Source organism: Strix aluco, chromosome 6, assembly GCF_031877795.1.
Source record: "Strix aluco isolate bStrAlu1 chromosome 6, bStrAlu1.hap1, whole genome shotgun sequence".
Lineage (NCBI taxonomy): Eukaryota > Metazoa > Chordata > Aves > Strigiformes > Strigidae > Strix > Strix aluco.
Window position 1 is genome coordinate 5,550,535 of NC_133936.1, and position 19,328 is coordinate 5,569,862.

The following is a 19,328-nucleotide window of genomic DNA, read 5'->3' on the forward strand; positions in this document are numbered from 1 at the left end:
AGAGCCCTTGCTCTGTAACAGTCCAGCATACTATCCCCAAAACTAAAGTTATGTAACAAGGTAATATCAACAATGAGAAACTGCATGATAAAATCCTGCCCAAAAGTGAAAAATGCTAATTTTGTCTCATTTAGCAGCTGGATACAGAAATGCTCATTAGTTTTAAGAGGGTTAATCCTTTTAACTTTTGCATATTGATATGCCAATTATGCCTAATTGTACAAGAGGCATCAGTCAAGGTAATAGTGCATAAACACATGAAAGTTATTAAGTACATCCCAACATGTAATAAAGTAGGTGTTAATTGGTAGCTGAGTTCTGCAGGCTATTGAGGTGGATAATTCATTGAGAGATGGATCACTTGTAATTTCTCTACATAATTCCTTTTGCAGTCTCATGCTGTGATGTTTTCATGCTTGTCAAAAACAACTGCAGCCTAGTGCCTTTTGTTAAACACAGCCAATAAAATATGTTAGGCATCATTAAATATACTTAACTTTTAAACTTTTTCAAAGGTACAGCTCTTCCTGATAATACATTATAGTGTTCCCAGTAAATTAGTATAAGCATCGTTTCAGGTTTGTAATGGAGGAACATTTCATGTCAGATAAAAAGGAAGAAACATGTACAGTGTGTCTGAGGCAAACAATATAGTTTAAATGGAAGGTAAATGAGTATCTTATCAGCTGCTAAGATCTAAGCAGAATTTTCTCCCTGGAAATATAAGGTGAAATGAATTATGTTATACCAGAGAAATTAATGTTTAAAATAATGTAATTCTAAATAAGTCTGAATTTTAAGTTTGAACTATGAGTAAACAGGGAAGAAAATACAGATGTTATTGTAGGCTTCCTCCATTTAATAACTTTGTTAGAAAGCTGAATATTTCATAGGAATCCATTACCTCAACAAAGCAAAAAAGCAATGGTTGGCATGGTTGTGAGAAGTCACTGAGACCTGGGACTCTGTCCCCAGCTAACAGAGTTTTCTCCCTCATTTGCATTCTCTGAGAACAAAATGGATCTGGAGTCCAAAAAGTGGCTAACATTGCATAAATAATTTTGTAACATCATATGGCCTCAGCTGCAAGTTGCCACCATTATGGAAGAAAATTAACCAGGGGAGACTCATACCAATCAGTTTGTTTAGTAGCTCAGAAGGAGTACAGGGGCAGGGACGCAACTGGCAATAGAGTTCATCACTAACTATTTAATTTCTAAAAAAGATGGCAATGGATAAAAAATTACTCAACTCTTTCAACTCTGTCAACTATTAAAATAATAAGATAACTTCAGAGCCTGATGTTTTACAATTCATTCATTCTTACAGCAAGAATTGGTTTTTTTACGGACAAAGTTGTCCTTTATTTGTGGAGTTGTAATTTCCATTTCTTTTCTTTTGTCTGCTTTTAAAGTTTGTTTTTTGAGAAATCATGACACATATCTGATACTGTATTATTCTCTACATCAGCCATACTTAAGTACTGTAACACTTCAGAGTTGAAATGATGAATAGATGCTGTGATCACGACCACCAAAGCCAAATTTTGTCTTTCATTAAAGAAAAATTGTTATTCCAATGCCTAGCCATATTCCTAAAAATGTATTAGTGCCATTAAATCCTTCCTTGCAAGGGTTGATCATGAAACCAGTATCTTTAACCACACTTAAAATAATTCTGTATTTTTTAAAAAATTGGAAGACTCAGAAAATATTAGCAGTATTTTACTTACAGGCTCAGCAACTTTCACATTCTCGGACAGAATCATAGATTTGCTTTGGCTTAGTCTATCGTGGTGACTGTTGGTGTTTTTGATCCTCATTTGAACAGCCCCCGTATTGTGGTGGGAAGGATTAGGCTTTTCAGAAGCTGTATCAGAAGTTGTAGACCTTTCCATGGTTACTTGGATAACCTGAAGAACATAAAATAAGAGCATTAATCTAGGGACCCTTCATACAAAAATGTATCAATGCCAGTTATATGTCACTGTAGTCAGGAGAAGAAGCTGAGTTATCTTTCTGGCAAGATCTTGATCATCTTTGAACACCAGGATAACTATCATCTGTGTCAACCTGTAGTTTTATTATTGTCCTTATCACTCACCCATCCAATCTGCCTTGGAAGAGTTAGTTTATGTAAAAGATTATCCTTATCTCAAAAGCCATTCTCCTCTATGGTGTAATCTCCCTGCAAGCCTCTGTCACGTCCAGCTGGCAGCCACTACACTTTGTCTTTGGCCCCGCTCACACTCCACATTTGAAATCTTGCAAAGGAAAATGACATGCTGTGAAGCCAATTAACATATCTTACCTCCACAGTTCGATACATGCATGTTACAAGTGCATTACAGGACCACGCTGCAACTCGGCAAGCGTCCTAGATTCAAACCCAGATCAGATAAAACTTCCCTTAATTTTTACTGTTCTACCAACAGCGCAGATAAGATTTCTGGTTTTCTGTTCGTTTTTAAAATTTTGAAATGAATAAATGGCTGAGCACATCAGCCCTCAAACCCTTGGAGGGACCGGGGGGAACTTGTACCTTCTCTAGCAGTGCTGCTGTTCAACCTCCTGTCTCGGCATTAGTACAACTCAACAAACTCTGTACTAGCTATTCAAAGTCCCAAAACATTTTTCATCAGCAAGAGTTGCTTTATATTACCTGTACAAAACATCAGGACAGTGATGTACAACACTCGCTCTATTTTCTTTTCCCCTAGTTCACCCTGGCACTACTATATGTAAATCATGGGTGAAGTAGTATGGTAAAAGTCACAAGAAAACTTGCTATTTATATTGTGATGTAACTATATGAGAAAATGTGTAAGGAAGAGATACTATATAAGCTGGAATTGCTGGTTTCCCAACTATGGAGGCAGGGAAATGGAAATCCATTTAAGCACAGTTATAACATAAACTGTTGAAAATCAGCATTTTCCAAACGGGTTTGAAAAGCACAAGTTTTTCTAGCAACATCTCCCCGATTTCTGAAGACTCAAAAAGATGAAATTCCCTGATTTCAGGAAAGTCCATTTCTATGAAGGCATTAGAGTAGAGGAAGATACGGTACTGGTGTGAAGGTGGGAGGGGGAGATGAGAAGCATTACTGGATGTCTCTGGGTAGGACCACAGCTCTTGTGCTGGTGAAAGGACAGTTCTCATAGCTTTGCCCTCTCCTGACCCTGATAAATCAATTCCTTACAGGAAACTGCCTTAGATGTAGAGGAAGATAACGAGAGGTCATGCAGACACAGAATTGTTGCGGTTGGAAGACACCTCTGCAGGGCATTTGCTCCAACCCCCCTGTCCAAGCAGGACCACCTAGAGGTGGTTGCCCAGGACCATGTCCAGAGGCTTTCTAATATCTTCAGGGGATTTAAACTCATATAGCCAGAGATATGAAAACAGGAGGAAACACAGCATTCTTCAAGAGAGAAATGAGAAGAAGAAAGTGCTTCAATATTAGCCATTACTCCCTCAGCATTATGTGCCATGATAGAAACACTAACTTTAATAACAGCAACAATAAATCTTATGCTCATTGTCTGTTTCTTGCATTGAATTAGTTACTCAAAGATCCCTACTGAACTTAAGCCACAGAAAGAGAGGAGAAAAATTTGACTAAAGCTGTGTCCTGCTACTCAGGAGTATGCATGCCTATTTCTGCTGCAGAGCTGGTATAGGACACAGGGGAAAACTCTTTACGTGGACCTTTGATAGATGACACTGTGTGTTCTCCCCCCAAGACACTTCTCACAACCCTTTGGAGCAGTTGCTACTCCAGCCCATGTCTCAGGGACACTTTGCCATTTTGGCAGTAAGGTCTGCAGCAGCTCTAAGTAGGAATGATTTCTTCCTCCTTCTAAACTTGGAGAGCCAAACCATTTTGTATTTCATGTTGGTATCAAATCAAAATTGCTTCTCAACAGATTTTCAGTAGGCTCCAGGCTGGAGAGCTGATCAGACTCGAGAGACGAGAGCAACACTGGCTCTGTCACTGATCCAATGTTTGGCTGGAGCACATCTCTCAGATTTTCTTCTGAAATCTCCCACCTATAAAACTCTGACATATCTCTTCTTGGGAGCATTATGAGTTTTAACTGGGTAGTCTCTGTCTGGTGTTGTCAGTACATGATGTGCTATAAAAAAGTTTAATAGTATGACAAAGTCATGCCCTGGATCTCAAGTAGGAACACAGTCAGTAAATGACAAGTCTGCAAAGACTTCTGAAAATTTTTATTCTGATCTCGTTGAACCTTAGTTAATTTTCCACAAAACTGCCACTAATTCACACACATCAGAGTATTACAAGGAGATTTTCTGAGGCACTAAAATTACAGGGAGCAACATAAAAGAAAAGAAAAACGCCCAAACCCCAACATTTCCACCATCAGATTTTATTTGTCTTAGTGTAGAGCATGGCAAGTTCTTGCAGACTATGAAAAGAAAGGTCATGTGTCAAAAGTTGCTCCCTTAGGATTTCCAGGTAGAAATCCTTTGCTGTCCGAAATCCATTAAGACTCCTCACAGCGTTATCAGCCCTGCATGCCAGTAGATGGCACCCTGAATATGAGCTCCACAAACGCAACGGCATTGCATTCACGTTTGCAAGAATTTAGTAGTACTTACACTCAGCCCTCTTTTTTTAATTATATTTTTAAAACTTTTAAAAAAATAACAGAGGGGAAGAGAGTCAGGAAACAGATCAAATATTAACAGAAAATATAAAAAGGATCCTATCTGATGCTTTTATGATTTGGTGCTTCCAAATTGTTATTAGCACCAGGGCCAAGTTTGGACCAGTTTTGCAGGGGAATTCGTTTCACGTACTTTGGAAGGCAGAGCTGCCAAGCCCTGTGCAACTGCTTGTGAGGCACTCCATGTTCATTATATAATTAGCTAATTTGCCTTTTGGCAAATAGTTAGCATCTGGATATAAATTTTAGTTTTGAAACCTCCTACAGTTGATTTGCTGGAGAAAGGCATTAAACCAAGACAGACCTTCCCTGCCCCCCTTCCTTGTTGTTTATAGGGTTTCTGGAGCAAAGGAGCAACATAACTTTAAGGCATTCACCTAAGAGAAGGGGGACAGGGAACACCATGAAGAAAACCTCTTGGAAGTACCTGTTTTGGGGCACTGTGGAACAGAAGCAGCAGGTTGTATAAGGGTGGGGAAAAGTTGTTGGACAGTACAGGTACAAGAAAAATTCTTGACGTGAGGTTAGACAGATGATACAGGAAGGGAAAACTGATTCACAGAGTAGGGAAAATGGTTATGTTGGATATGAGAAAGGAGAAGTTTAATTTCTGGAGAGTGGGTAAATCAGCTTGCTTATGGGGCAAGAAACACCACTGAGCTGAAGGGACAAAATCATCTTTCTGGCTAGGACAACAAAAGCAATCCAGTCCTACACAGACAGCCACTTTTTAAGATAACCTCAGAAGTTTGAAAGTCCTCACTGAACGAAGAAGCGGTTCATACTTTAACTGAAATTCACAACCTCAGTGGGTTAACACTTGCAGTCACCTTCCCCACAAATTGGTCCATGTGTTTGGGATGCTTGGAGAGGAGACAAGCCTGCTCCAGTGAGTAGCACAGCATCCCCACAGTGAACCAGGCTGAGCTGAAGACAGACCTCAGACACCAACCTCAGGTGTGAGGTGGCTGCTAAATAGCCAAGTGGCATTTGACTTATCCGGCAGATCATTGGTTAAGATCCTAAACCCCTGATTTCTACATGTACAGTTGACTTTCACACACGTAGTATGGAAGCAATGAGTATCACAGAGTTGAAAAACAAAAAGGTTATTGCGGATGCAAATCCGCACACACAGTAAAAACATCCCTTTTCTGAGAATCATGTCCAGGTTAAAGGAGTTACACAGCAAATTGTGGAGATCAGATTTCAGTCTTCCTCACAAAGTGCTGCGTCTTGGCAAAACTATTTTTCAAGAACATTTTCTGTAACATTTCCTTTAGAAACAGTGCTTGCAGAAAATCTTGATGCCTGATAACCACAAAAATATTTCAATTATTTCTCGTTTTCCTTTGATGGGGAAAAATTATTTTCTGCCTTTTCTCTTCGAAAAGAGAAAGGTGATGATAAAGGAAACAACGTAACATTGTTAACTTCCCCATGAAAAACAAAACAAATCAAATCATTCTTTTTGGTATTTATAATTTCCATGAAAAAAAGTAAAAATATACTTTTTAGCTGTTTGAAGAAATTAAGACATCATGTTTATCTCACTTTCATTCTTATGTCTTTGGTAGCTTAATTATTGTTTCTGTCTCACGATAGCAGACAGTAACTATCCCTCTCCTACAGCAAATCATGGAGCTAGAGGAACCTTTATATTGCATTTATCAGATTTTTAATCCATTTTGACATGTTGTTTTGTCCAGAATTGATCATATAATGAGTGGACTGACCAGTATTACCCAAGAACTGTATTTCATGAGTTTTGGTACAGTATCAATAAAGTTAGTATATAAGTTTTCTACAAAGCAAAGCAAAGCATTAGTTCTTCAAGAAACAAGAGGATAGCAGTATTTCAAAATTTTGGCTTGAGCTATGCCTACGTTCCCTACAGCTACGTACAGTGAAAGACAGAATACAACTGTTCATTCATTAGCAACTTGTGCCAAGTAGTTGTAACAAGTATTTTTATCTAAGAAAGGAAAAAATCTATCCATGATTAATATAATGTGTTACATTTGTGATTCAGGATTATGAGGTCTAAAACATTGTGTATATTTTTCAGAATTTCTCAATATAAGGTTTTAATTTCTTCAACTTTTTTCCTTATGACATATGCACCACTATCAAGTCAGAAGCATAATGAACATGAAAGTGCTCAACATAGTAACGTGAAAACACTGCAGAATTAAAGCACATCTTGTTACATTCACTAACTCCATTCTTCTGCTGAAGAGCATTCTGTATATGAAAAGCATCCATTGAAACCTAATGCAACAATATTACAGAAAAATAAAATTCAACACTAGGTTCACCATTACACTTAGACATGTGAGCTTGAAAAAACATAGAAATGGAAGAGGAAGTAAGAGTTAACAAATGAAAAAACAAGCTAATGCCACACACGTGGTGAGTCAGAGCATTTTTAAAGGAGAAAACGTACTGCTGTGTCTGTGAAAGAAGCGTTTAAAATCAACACACCTACGTAAATATTTCTGCTGTTGGGTTTTGCTCTTAGCCTTTGCTACACTGTTTGTTATCTCTGCTGAAGTACAGCTCAGGGGCAGTAAGTGCTTAAACACACAACTGATGGAAATAAAGGGGAACAGATGAAAAAAATATCGGTAAAGAGAGAGGGTAACAAGTAAATTGCCACAGAGCTTTTTTCAATTATTCTTATCTGCACTCTGCTGTGTCTTTATTTTTTTCAACTATCCCCACCACACTGCTCTCATAGCTAACACGTCACACATCTGCGCCCAGGGCACGGACACAAACAGCAAAGGCTGCTGAGGGATACGGTGTGCTGGGCTGGTGCCCAGAAGTGTCCTGAAGCCAGTTTATCTGAGTACTAGAAAAACAGAAAAATCCATTGTAATGAAAATACAAAACAGATGTAACATTCCTATGCCTTTTCCTTTGCAAAAAGATGTCATCCAGCCTGGAATAATTTGTACTTAGGAACTAGCATTAATTTCAACCATCAGTCATATCTCTAGTCAAAGTAGGAGATCAGGAACGACACTACATCACCATTGTCTGGGTCTTTACTCCAGTTTTATCCTTTTATACCAGATGATAGACAATAAAGCAAAATTTCGTGCTGAGTTCAGTCTGCTGTAAAATGTTAAATGTCCTAAACTCAACAGCACAGTTTCCCTTATCAACCGAAATTGTAATCTCAGCAAACATCAAGCGAGTTAGTCGATACAACCCAAGTCCTACTAAAGCCATGCTCATCAGCATTAATTATCACGGCCCCTTTTAATTTTTTCACCCGTTGCAACCATATTAGACCTTCGGTGGTGTCTCTCAGAAGAGACAACACACCGAACAAGGATCACGGGGGTCATCTTACCTCATGGGTCTAAAGGCTGGCTTTGTAGTCACTGTTTTCTAGTCCAGTATTTGAGGACTTTGCAAATAAAAGCAGAAATAGCCCACAGAGTTCTTCAGGCAACTCTAATTTACATGTACAGTTACCCATGCCTCTCCTGTGGTCAAAGAGAAGAGTAAAACATCTTTTCCATTTTGTTTGTAGCAATATCTCACTGCCCAGCATTTCTCTGTTACCATGTGTGGAATGTGCTGCTCAGCCCATTGTTCACTATTTTATTTATGCTCTGAGGTATATAATCCAGTCTCTGTGAGGATGCACCTAAAGGCAAATTTCCTGACATAGCTTGGCCCAAATCATAGCAAGCTTCCTAGGTAGTAGCCCAGTACAAGAAGTAAAGCATTTTCAAACATTGCTGTTAAGGAGCTCTTAGGCTAAAGAATCTTTTATCCTTGAGATTTTAACTTGGTCCTTGATATGACGATCATTTCAAACTTTTTGGTTTATTCTCTTATATTAAAAGAGGGTTATATTTTACAATAACACTTGGTTAATAACGACACAATTCTCATGATTGAAATTTCATGTACCAGCTTAATATCAAGTAGGAACAAAGTGTGTTATTATTTAAAATAATTTCTTCCTACTTGGTGCAATACAGGACATATGATTCCAGACAGGTCTTAAAGGCCTGATGCTGATCTCAGGTTCACAGTGAACCCACTGAAGTTGATGGAATTACAGCCAAGCAAAAGTAATACCAAGCACACCCGAGGAGGAAAGCCAAAACATTTATTGAATTACTGAGCCAGGTATAGAAACACACTTTATAATAAGCTGCAAGGGGGAAGGATACAGAATTGCACCATTGTATAGCAGTAACTATGTTGTTCAATTTTGGGTCTAAGAACATACTGTAAGGTTGTTTTCATGACTGAGTTCCTAAGAATTAAAGTGTTAAAATGCAGTACTTTATTTCTCATTCCTGGTAGTTACCACACATATTAGGAAGATGTGATTCTTTACTTACAGTACGTCACATGGGTCTACACCGCACAATAACTTACATACTGTTACAGTTCGATGCTTCAGTGATTTCCTGTCCATGGACTGAAACACTAAAAATATGAGAAGCTTTCTGCTATGAAGATTGACTGTAGGTTTTTTTCTATTTTTTCAACTAGTAATAGCACCTTACACAATAAAAAATTAAAAGGATAAAATAATAGAAGGCTGATGTTGAGTCCCACTTCCTAGCAGATGACAGCAAAATGTCTTAACAAAATACACAGTTTCAGTGGAAATATTATTAATCTTTATAAACTGTTGCTCGATTTGACTCAAGGATTAGATGAAGAGAGTCATGAAGACAGAAAGTGTGACTAGCTGTGCAATGGGTATCAATGAGGTTTTAAGCAGGGGGCTAAGGTCCTCCTTTGTGTAATTCTGAAATTTTGTACAAGATGATAGCTGAAAGCCCCGGGATCTGTTCCCTGCTACATGTAGACCTTTAAAAATAGCAGGATCAGATGACAAAGAAAAACAGGGATCTGGAAAAGCTACTTGTACCTTATAGGGCAGAGATGTTCTGTCTCTGAAAATGCTTTCCTATCTGGATAGAAATGGCCTGAGACTTAGAAAAGGAAGAGAATGGGAGACAGTTAGTGTTCCAAAGTTGTGCAGGTATGATGAACTCTTTATATCCATATTTAATGACGACAGATCCAACTTTTCAGATCCAGCTCTACTCTAATCCTGTAATCCTCCATGACCTGCTACCTACAGGACTTCCCTGCACAAATAAAAACTTGCTAGAAAATATCGCTAGAATATTATTGTAAACAACAAAACCACATGCAATAGGGTAGAAGAGCTTCTTCAAGTCAGTAGGTGACTGCATATGGTCATGTCTCTTCTTGCATCACTTAGTTTCTTAATTAAATTACATGTGAAGGTCTCAGGAAAGGTAACAGTTGTTTCAAAAGTTTGTCTGTCCCAATATATCATATGGGATAGCATAATGGAGTCTATTTTCACCACTCCTATGTCAATTTAATATCTCGGTTTCAAGTGGAACTTGAAGCTAAAAGTATCCTTTGTGTACAGTTTGGCCTGCATATGTTCTGGGAACATTCGTCCATAGTAGAAATTCAGTTGAATATGTAAAAGAACATGCCTGGGAAAAATTGCTACTTCTAGGTCTTCCTGCTTGGCAGCGCATTTCATTTCTTTCTGGAGTGCATCTGATCTGCGACACCTGCCTCCATTTTCCATGCTGTGCAAGCTAGACTACAATCCTTCAAATGAAGAATACTGGTCATATATACACAGTATTAAAAAAAAACAAACTAGGAATATCATCTGATATGTAACATTTCTGGTGCATCCTACGTCACTGAATAGCAGAACGAGTATGGTTTAGACATTAAACCAATGGCACCAAGTAGTTTACAGCATCATAAAAGTTCATCACAACTTAGCTGATTTCACACAAATAAGACCTGAGAAGTGCTAGAGGGGAAAGCTTGGTTATTCCTGACCTGCCCTTACCTAACACAAGAGGAAAAAGATAATTTCCTTCTACCTTCTTCCTTTCTGCTATACATTTATATACTGCAGATAAGTACAGAGTAGAGTCATGGCTTTCCAACCACCACAAGTAAGATTGACCAGCTCTAAACACATTTTACACCTGCATATGATGCTTGTCGCACGGTAACTTTTTAGTTTAAAGCTGTCTAATTCTGAATAAAAAAAATCCAATGTTTTCTCTAGGAAGATCACATAAGAATCACAAATTTTCTCCGGTGCTTGAAAGAAATCTGTTCCTATAGCCTAAATGTTCAGAAAAGTGTTGTTACTTTTAATGTTGCCAGATCTGAAGTGATGAGATACTATGGGAAAGGTTATTCTTGCAGTATTTACAGATACAAGCAGAAGCAGAAGTGACAGAAATTTCAAAGTAAGACTGCTTGAAATACTTCCAGCTCAATTTTGCAGAACTCCTCACAGAGATTCGGATATTCATCCAAACTTTCCATGCTTACCTGAACTAGACATGTGGTGATGGTAATTTTGGAACAGCCCAAACTCTCTAGAGAAGTAGAAGAGTTAGTACCACAAGACAAACTGATGTATTAGAAAAATATTTTTTAAACGCCTGAAAGCTTGCTGCAAATAGCCAAAGAAACAAACTTCCTATGGGTTCTAAATTTCAGAGCTTTACCAACAGAAATTTGAGTTTCAGTTTGACAGTGGTTATATGAAGAAGCTTTCACAAGGCCAGCTTGGCTAGGACATTACAGCACCTTTGTGACCTGCACCACATTCATGTACAGGCACATGCTCCACTGGTTGATCCACAGTGGAGGAAGCACCTCACATTCATCACTGAGTAAGTTTTATCCCACTCTACCTCTAAATCAGTTATGCACTACTGAGCACTTGGAGCAATTGTAAGTCATGCCTCAGTTTGCCTCCTGGTCCTTAGTCCCTACACCTGTAGCATCCCCATCACTAGGAAAAAAGCCTTCTTGAGATCTGTTAAGCCTTTGGTGAAGCTGTGGCAGTTGTTTTAATCTCTTAGAATATCTTAGAGTCCCTCAATTTAGTAGTTTAAATAAACTTTTTCCATGTCTTAATCCGTTTACAGTTCCATATATCCATCATCCTAGAGGAGACTTGTCTATCAAACTGAGATACTGAGATTATTGACTAGGAAAGACTTTAAAGCCCCTCAGACTTTAAAAACAAATTAAAAGAATAAACTTACAATAAAACTATTCCTTTCTTTTTTATTTCAAACTTACAACAAAACTATCTCTGACACTGCCTGTCTCTAGTGCCTACAAGAGGTTTACCTCTTATGCAGATAACAAGACCCCCTCCTTCCCAGTCCCCAGGATAATGTTCAATTCCCCATGCTGTGCACATGAAACAGTCCCTCCTACCCTCTCTCAATCTTCCTCCATACATATCTGCAGCAGTTTTTGTGCTGTGATCCTGCAGCTGCTCCCTTACTTCTTCTCACTGCTCCCACTTCCCATCTGAGGGGGGAAAAAAAAAGCTCCAGACACTTTTAATCTGTTCCCACACTCCATCTCCACTTTCTTTTGCAGATCTCCCGGTGCTGCTCTTGTAAGAGACACTGCTGTGAAATGCAGCAGAGCCGGCACCTACAGTTTTAGGAGAAAACTTTTCAGCTACAGCAGGAACTAGAAGGGGAAATTCTTTGTGACTTGCATCAAGCAAGCCCCTCTTCTGCATTTCACGGGGCCCCTGGTTTGCTTTCTTCACCAGCCACCTCTGCCCTGGCCCAGAGCAGAGCAGAAGGCAGCAGGAGTGCCTGTCCCACCACTCTGCTCCTCAGCACCACGTGGCAAAGCGGGGAGAAGACAAAGGTGTTTGTTTTATGTGATAGCATCTGATATCACATTGTGTAGCTAACATGTCTGCTTTCAGCAAAGGAGAAATACCAAGGGTACTGTGGTGTGAAAAAAATCATTGATTATGCCAGAAGTTTGAGCATAGGCTCTGTTAATTATATCTAAAATTTTTACTGCAAATGTACATGGTTTTGTGAAGGACCAAGGAAAATTTTATTTCACTAATGACTCCAGAAACCTCGTATGCATGCTTTCTGTGGGCCAGGAGACCAGAGCCCACCTGTACCACCAGTCCCACCACAGACGTGCTGCACTTGGTAGGAACAGTTAGTCAGCAGTGACAGCAGGAGCGCGGTGGTGCCAGATCCACGTGTGAACACCAACAGCCATAGTGAGAAGAGTGGCAGCCATTCATCTGCCCCCAGCATTGTTAAGAGCAAAAATACTTAACAAATATTACATTTTCTGTCGGCTGTAGGTTTATTAGGTAGTGTGGTAACATGCAGAGCTGATGGACTCCTCAAATCCCTTATTGGCTGAAATTGCTGCACTCAGCTCAAGTGAGTCTTTGCAGTCCTACATACCTGAGTTAAAACGTCCTTACAGTGCATCAACATTATTCCCTAAACATCTGTATCTTGGTGCATGATACAGGTCTGGTAAGAAATCTCTGCTTTTAGCTTTTTTCATTCTTTTATTTTTATACATTTATTGCTCTACATCTTAATAGATTCCCTCTCTTCACTTGCACTCTAGGAAAGATTTTATAAAAAGACCCAAACTTTAGATGAAAATTACAATTAGAAAAGAAGTTTTCCAATTAAAATCTCTGTGCAGCAATTCTGAATGTCTCAGGTCTGTATAACTGCACACTACTCAATCCAGAGCCAGTGCTAGACTGTCCAAAGGAAATTCAAGAATGGGTTGAAAAGCCCAGTTTCTCTAAACCTCTGCTAAGATAGGGGTCACTCCTTGCCTTAGGCAGGGCCTAGGGTTAATGAGCAAGGAGGACTTGCTTTTATTTGAACTGTTTCTTCTTCCTTTGCCACTCCAAGAAGAGTGGATGGATTAATGCCACCTCCTAGTCCAAAAATCACCACAAGGATTTGATTACTTATTACTACTGGTTACTATACTTTGCTTTTTTTGCTAATAATGTAACCAAGCATACATCATACTGCTGATAATAGAAACATTAATCTTTCTAGATCAAACCTCAGTGCTAATCAGCCCAAAGCACAAAAGGCAGCATGTGTCAGAGCAGCTCTGGCAGTTGGAAAGACTGATGTAACACCTTCCTAGTGGAAAACGTTGATTCATTTGTAGCAAAGCTATTTGCTAGAAATGCATTTTGTCTGAAAGAGCCCAGGGAGGCTTCTGTTGCTGTTTGCTGTGGATGTCCTTGGCGTTACCCTCAGGCTCTCCTGCAGTGTGCGCAGGGGTTTGGCTCTGACCAGCATCACCATGTGGTCTGGGGTTCCCCCAGCCAGTGGGACACGCTGCCACTGTTGGGTCCATTCCCCCACCGTGGGCTGCTCAGTTCCCCCAAGTCCCCTGCCCCAAGCAGACATCTGACTGTCTCAGCAGCAGGTGCCTCCCGAGCCACAGCTGTAGACACCAGAAATGCTGGTGAGCATCCTGACACCTAGCAGGCTGGTGACAGACCCACCAGCCATGGAGGTGGTTCTCTTGGAGACAGAACTCCAGAGCTTCAATTGTCTTCACAAAATAACTGTCATTTCTCTCCTCACCACAAAGGAAGGGAGTTGAGCAACATCCTGAGCAGAAGACAAACAAGTACAGGTGGTAAGCACTGTGCCTTGCCTAGGAGAGGCTTCGGTATCTGGTGCAGATAGGCATTTCAGTATCTGATTCAGCACCAAATACAGTGGTGACTTTGCTCAGGGTGTGGCAGGAAAAGAAATAAGAAACAAAAAGCAAGCACGTACTTAAAGCACGTCCCTTCAGCTCTAAGCCACATTCACTTCTGTTTTTCCTTCCTCCTTACTTCCCCCTCCCCTCTTATCATGTTGCAGTTGTGCTGAAAACTGGTGGGTATCTTGGAGAAGGAAACAGAAGTCACTTTAAGTTCATTTGTTTGAGGACCATGCCTGTTCAGTGTATCAGGCACAGGCTTTGGAAGAAATATTCATGAAAACCTACAGTACCAACAAGTGAATGATTTAATGCCTGTCAGTCTCAAATGGCAGGAAGTGTTACACTGTGTCTTAAACAACCTTAACCACTAACCATAGCAATATCAAACTCATTTAGTTAATTCATTGAAGAAATGTTTTAGTAGGTACCTGTGTCTGTGTTAGTATTTTGTAACGTAACTTGCACATACCCCCAGAAGTTTAGAAGCTAATTTGGAGAATACCAATATCTGTTTAACCCTCTGATAACTTTCCCATTTAGTTCCCCAAACAGTTCTTTCTCATGCTAAAGTGAATGAAAATACAGAGAAATTAAGAGAAAAATGCCAAAATTTTAAAGCTGCATGAATTCTTACTTTCTGGCAAAGAGGACTCCCTTTTATACATGCCAGACCTCAACACTTCCAGGTGACTTCAGCATGAGCCAGTAATGCACTGAAAATCTGCTCCAGCATGACCTGGCTGCCTTCACAGACTGAGCTCCAGCATAAATTTGATTTGCCCCAGGGTCAGTTTGCAACATCTAAATATCCATGCCCAGAAAATTAATGCCTGCTTTTTTCATTCAGACAGCCTTCTTAAAAAAAAAAAAATCCAGTAGAATTTCTTTTGCTTCTATTTCAGACAGCCTGGAAGTTTGCTCCCCAAGGTGCTTCAAGTTGTAATAAAGATGATGGAAGTCCACAGACTCTGTAATAAGAGGTCTCACTCTTAAAATGAAAATAGATCTGCATTGAGGAAGTCCCTGTGCAAATGAGTTGCTAACAGTGCTTGTTCTGCAGTGAGTCTCCAAAACAACCTTTTCATAGTATTTCTCAAATCAGGTAAGACTGACAGAGTCCTGTTGAGTGTGTGAAGACACAATATTAACATCCAGCACAGCAAAACAACAACCACCTCTGTCTTTCAGATGTCAATAAGACAGTTGTCAGTGAAATTAAGATTTGTTGAGATTGCTGGTTGAAGCAGACCAACCTTATGAGAAGGTTTCAGAAGCAGGTGACACCAATGCCTCCTGACCTAGACCAAGTTCACAGGTTCCCAAATGCACACCCAACAGGGAAGTGTGCTGTTGTGAGCAAGCTGAAGGCAGCAGGGCCTTCAGTGTCCTCTGAGACTAAGAGGATATTACAGCAATTAGTTTGATGGTGATAAAAGCTGTTGGAAGCCACCACAGAATGGAAAAGGAGACAGTTTTGTGCAGGTTGTGTAACTAGGTAAAGAAATCTGCTGTTGTGCTCTGAATGGCTCTTGAATTATCATGGAAGATACATGGTCAAAAGCAGGGCCAAAATTTTAGTCCATCTTTTTTCTTCATAACTAATGTTATCAACAATTGAAATTAGGAAAATGATTTCTTCATATGGATGGTATCCACCAGTCTTTGTGACACTGAGAAATAGGCTCGATGCATCCATGTGGAAGTATTACTTAGGAGAAAAGTGAAACATGGAGACTAGCTAGAGCTCAAGCGATACTTTGTTTTTTAAAAGAGATCAGCCCAAACAATACCTGTACAGGATTAGGGTACACTGTACAACTGCCATGTTTCAGGTTTCTAGTTAAGAACACACTTAAGCACTAACAGATTTCTCCAACATCAAGAGACAGTTTTTAACAACATGCAGGCTCTAACAACTCATTAAATGGTTAGCAACTCACACCAGTTGAACTGGCACAGCGCAGAGGCATCTAAAAATAAGTCAAGAAGAATAGGCAAGTATCAGACTTGCACATTGTGAGCCTCAAAAAATTCAGAAGGTTCTGTCTATAACCCACTAAGCCCTGTGTGGCTTAGTAGAAACAGGCCATAATACAGAAGTTTCCACTGCTCAAAGTCTTTGGGACTGCTTAGCAGAGAACCAAGCTGAAGTCTCTGAGCAGCACAACAAAAGCAATCCTCACTGCAGCACTAGAGATCACGATAGGTGCTCCATCCCACTTGCATGGGATACTGTGAAGCTCATCACTGAAAAGAAATAATAACTTCTGGGACCAGAAATAGATAGAGAAATCCAAACCAGAGCTGTGTACAGCTGTTTCAGTTAAGCTAGCACCACATTGGAGGCTGTGGTGTTGTGCCACCCAAACATCAGGAGAAGAATCAAAATGTGTCAGTCACCATTTTAATTTCTGGTTCCTGCCTCGCTGCAGGTGGGGGAGGAACATGCCCAAGCCTATGATCTGACACAGATGTCTCCTTTGGGGCTCTGGCTATCCCAGCCCTGGCGAGAGGGTCTATCAAGGGGACCACACACTCATGCTTTGTTGGAAGAGGATGGAGTATCTCTTCAAAGCTAGGGAATCTCTTGTATTAAAGCAAAAGGAAGTTTCTACAACAAATGCTGCCAAAAAGCCAAAGTTTTTTTCGTAATTCAATAATAGTTTACAGCAGGAGCTTTAAAATACAGAGCGCTTCAGCTGTTCACTCTATTTAGAAAAGAAAATGAACAAATGTATGTTACAGATGTAATTGGATTGAGAGGTAAAGTGAACCAGAGATGCTGCTTTTAAATTAATTTCCTTTGGACACAAAAAGGTAAGTTGTGGGGAAGTGAGAAAATAAAGAAAAATAACTCTGAGAATTCAAACTACTTTACCAAATCTCACAGCTCTGTGGAAAATGCATTTCAAATGACTAAGACATTGCAGCAGTAACATAAAAACCACTACAAACACAGCCCAGGAAGAGAACATGTTCTTTTTATACAATTTCCCTGTCTGTGCTGATTTGTGTATGCAGGCAGGACAGCTTTTTTTCTCCAAAAAGTACAGAAAATTTGAAATGTAATCTTACAACACTACACTAAAATCTGTCTCCAATTAGCATGCACGATTTCAAAATGAGCTTCAAGCCACGTGTGATATCTCTCAACTCTGACCCATATTTCCAAAAGAAAAACAAGTTGCTTCTTAAGATAAGGCTATCAGTTACAAACACGAGTACATGTCACAAAGTTTGCAGCAAACTGCATGTTACCAGGAAAACAAATATTCACCATAGAACAAATCTTGCTAATTCTGTCTCTCCTTTATGTCGCCCATAATCAAAGCATTATATTGTGCTATTTGAATATCTTCCTATAATTATATTTCCTTGCAAAGCTCTGAAGGCCAGAAAGCAGTGTTTGCCCACTGACAGCAATGCAAAGTAATCTTTTCTGATGGAAAGCTTTGAGTGAGATGGGAACTCAGGACACACAAACTTTTTCTGACCAGTTCCGAAGCAGAGGAGGAATTAGTCTGGATCTAAACAGCCTCATGCAGGAAACATGCTACCATGACATCTCCATTGAACAGCTCCATGAGGAACGGCATTGAGAGTTTCCGTAGACAAACCAAGGATACCTTTTGTACAGTGTCCCTCCTGTCTTCCCGTGTCCTATTCCTATTAGCACCACTGAGGAATAATAGAGTGGTACCAAATTTTTTGATACCAAACAGAGCAAGAGATCCCTCTATTGATCTCTTCAGTCTCTAGTGTATCAACTAAATATCTCCCCTCACCATTCACTAACCCTTACAGTAGCCACTGCTACTAATCACCTCCCTCGTGGTTACCAGCAGGGAAGCCACTTAATCAAACAGGGCTAAATTGCACCTGGAAAAGGCAAATGCTGGGAAACGTGATCTAATCTCATTTCCCAGCCAGTGTCACCAGCATTTTCTACCTTTTGGGGACAACTAGCTAGTACCAGCAGGGATAAGAGAAGTGATTAGTGTCTTGGGATACTAGAGAGGGTCAGATATAGCTTGCATAGGATGCAACAACTTTGCTAGATTCTGAATACTAATTTTGCCTTCAAAACATCATTTTACATCTGTACCCTCTACATTGCTGCTCATTGCTTTCAAATTCACAAATGCCAACAGAAATGAAATAATTGTGTAATTAACATAATCCATATTGAACTCATACAAAATACACGCAGTTATAATTATTTTTAAAAACTTTAGCAACAGGTTTCCTAAACTGCATTAAGACAAATTTAAGGCTCCTTACCTACAGCCTCACAGATGTCGTCGTCTCATCTCAAACTGCCATCAACCAGCAAGAGTTTTAACTATTTCAAAAAACGGAAAACATCTAGGTCACATGTCTATAGACAGCATTTGGGTTAATCTCCTACAGCTCATAAAGATAGAAAGAAAGCAGGAAAAAAAAGTAAAATAAAACCACTTCCTGCAACAGCAGAAACTAACCATCACACCAGTGAACAACTTACACCCAGGTTTAGTGCAAAACTCTTCTGGACTGGATAAAAAGCAAAATTTTGAAGTATGAAAGCAACTCCTCTGTTAAAATTGCAACAAACTGGGAGGGTTAGTTTTTGCAGAAGGTAAACATGAGGTTTAAAAGGAAATGCTGAAAGGAATTACGATTCTAAGCCTCAAGACAACTTCCCTTTTCTTACCTTCAATGAAACCCTTTGAGTACTGACATAAATAGCTTGCAACAAATCTGCTTTGTTATTTTGAACTGTAGCTTTAGCAAACGTGACACTTAACCATACTTTAAGTTTAGATTTATAAAATAACAAATTCTAGCCAATCAGAGAGTTTGCTACTAAAAGCATGACTTGTACTATTGCCTGGTGAAGGTCGCCCAGATAAACACTTCTGTTTCTTTGATTTTCTGTTTTAACACTTCTCCAGGAAGCAGCCCCTGGAGAAGCACAGGCACACACAGCTGCTGCCCCGCTTCATTTCCTGCAGCATCTCACACCGTAACGGTCCCTCCCAGGCAGGGT

At 39.6% G+C, this 19,328-nt stretch overlaps 1 protein-coding gene across 4 annotated transcripts in view; it reads right to left on the bottom strand.

The window, feature by feature from the left end:
• Positions 1-19,007, bottom strand: part of ARHGAP15 (Rho GTPase activating protein 15) — a 326,436-nt gene extending 307,429 nt beyond the window's left edge. Inside the window, exons 1-3 of one of the 4 annotated variants that reach the window (XM_074828524.1) lie at positions 18,993-19,007; positions 18,581-18,641; positions 1,733-1,912 (exon numbers count right to left, since the gene is read on the bottom strand). In XM_074828524.1, the coding sequence (XP_074684625.1) occupies positions 1,733-1,897 (165 nt within the window). In that variant the 5' untranslated portion in view covers positions 1,898-1,912; positions 18,581-18,641; positions 18,993-19,007. Of the gene's footprint in view, positions 1-1,732; positions 1,913-8,057; positions 8,181-18,580; positions 18,642-18,803; positions 18,884-18,992 lie in introns of those variants that run through there. The other 3 variants (XM_074828523.1, XM_074828525.1, XM_074828526.1) reach the window with 3 other exon arrangements.
• Positions 19,008-19,328: the final 321 nt, after the last annotated feature.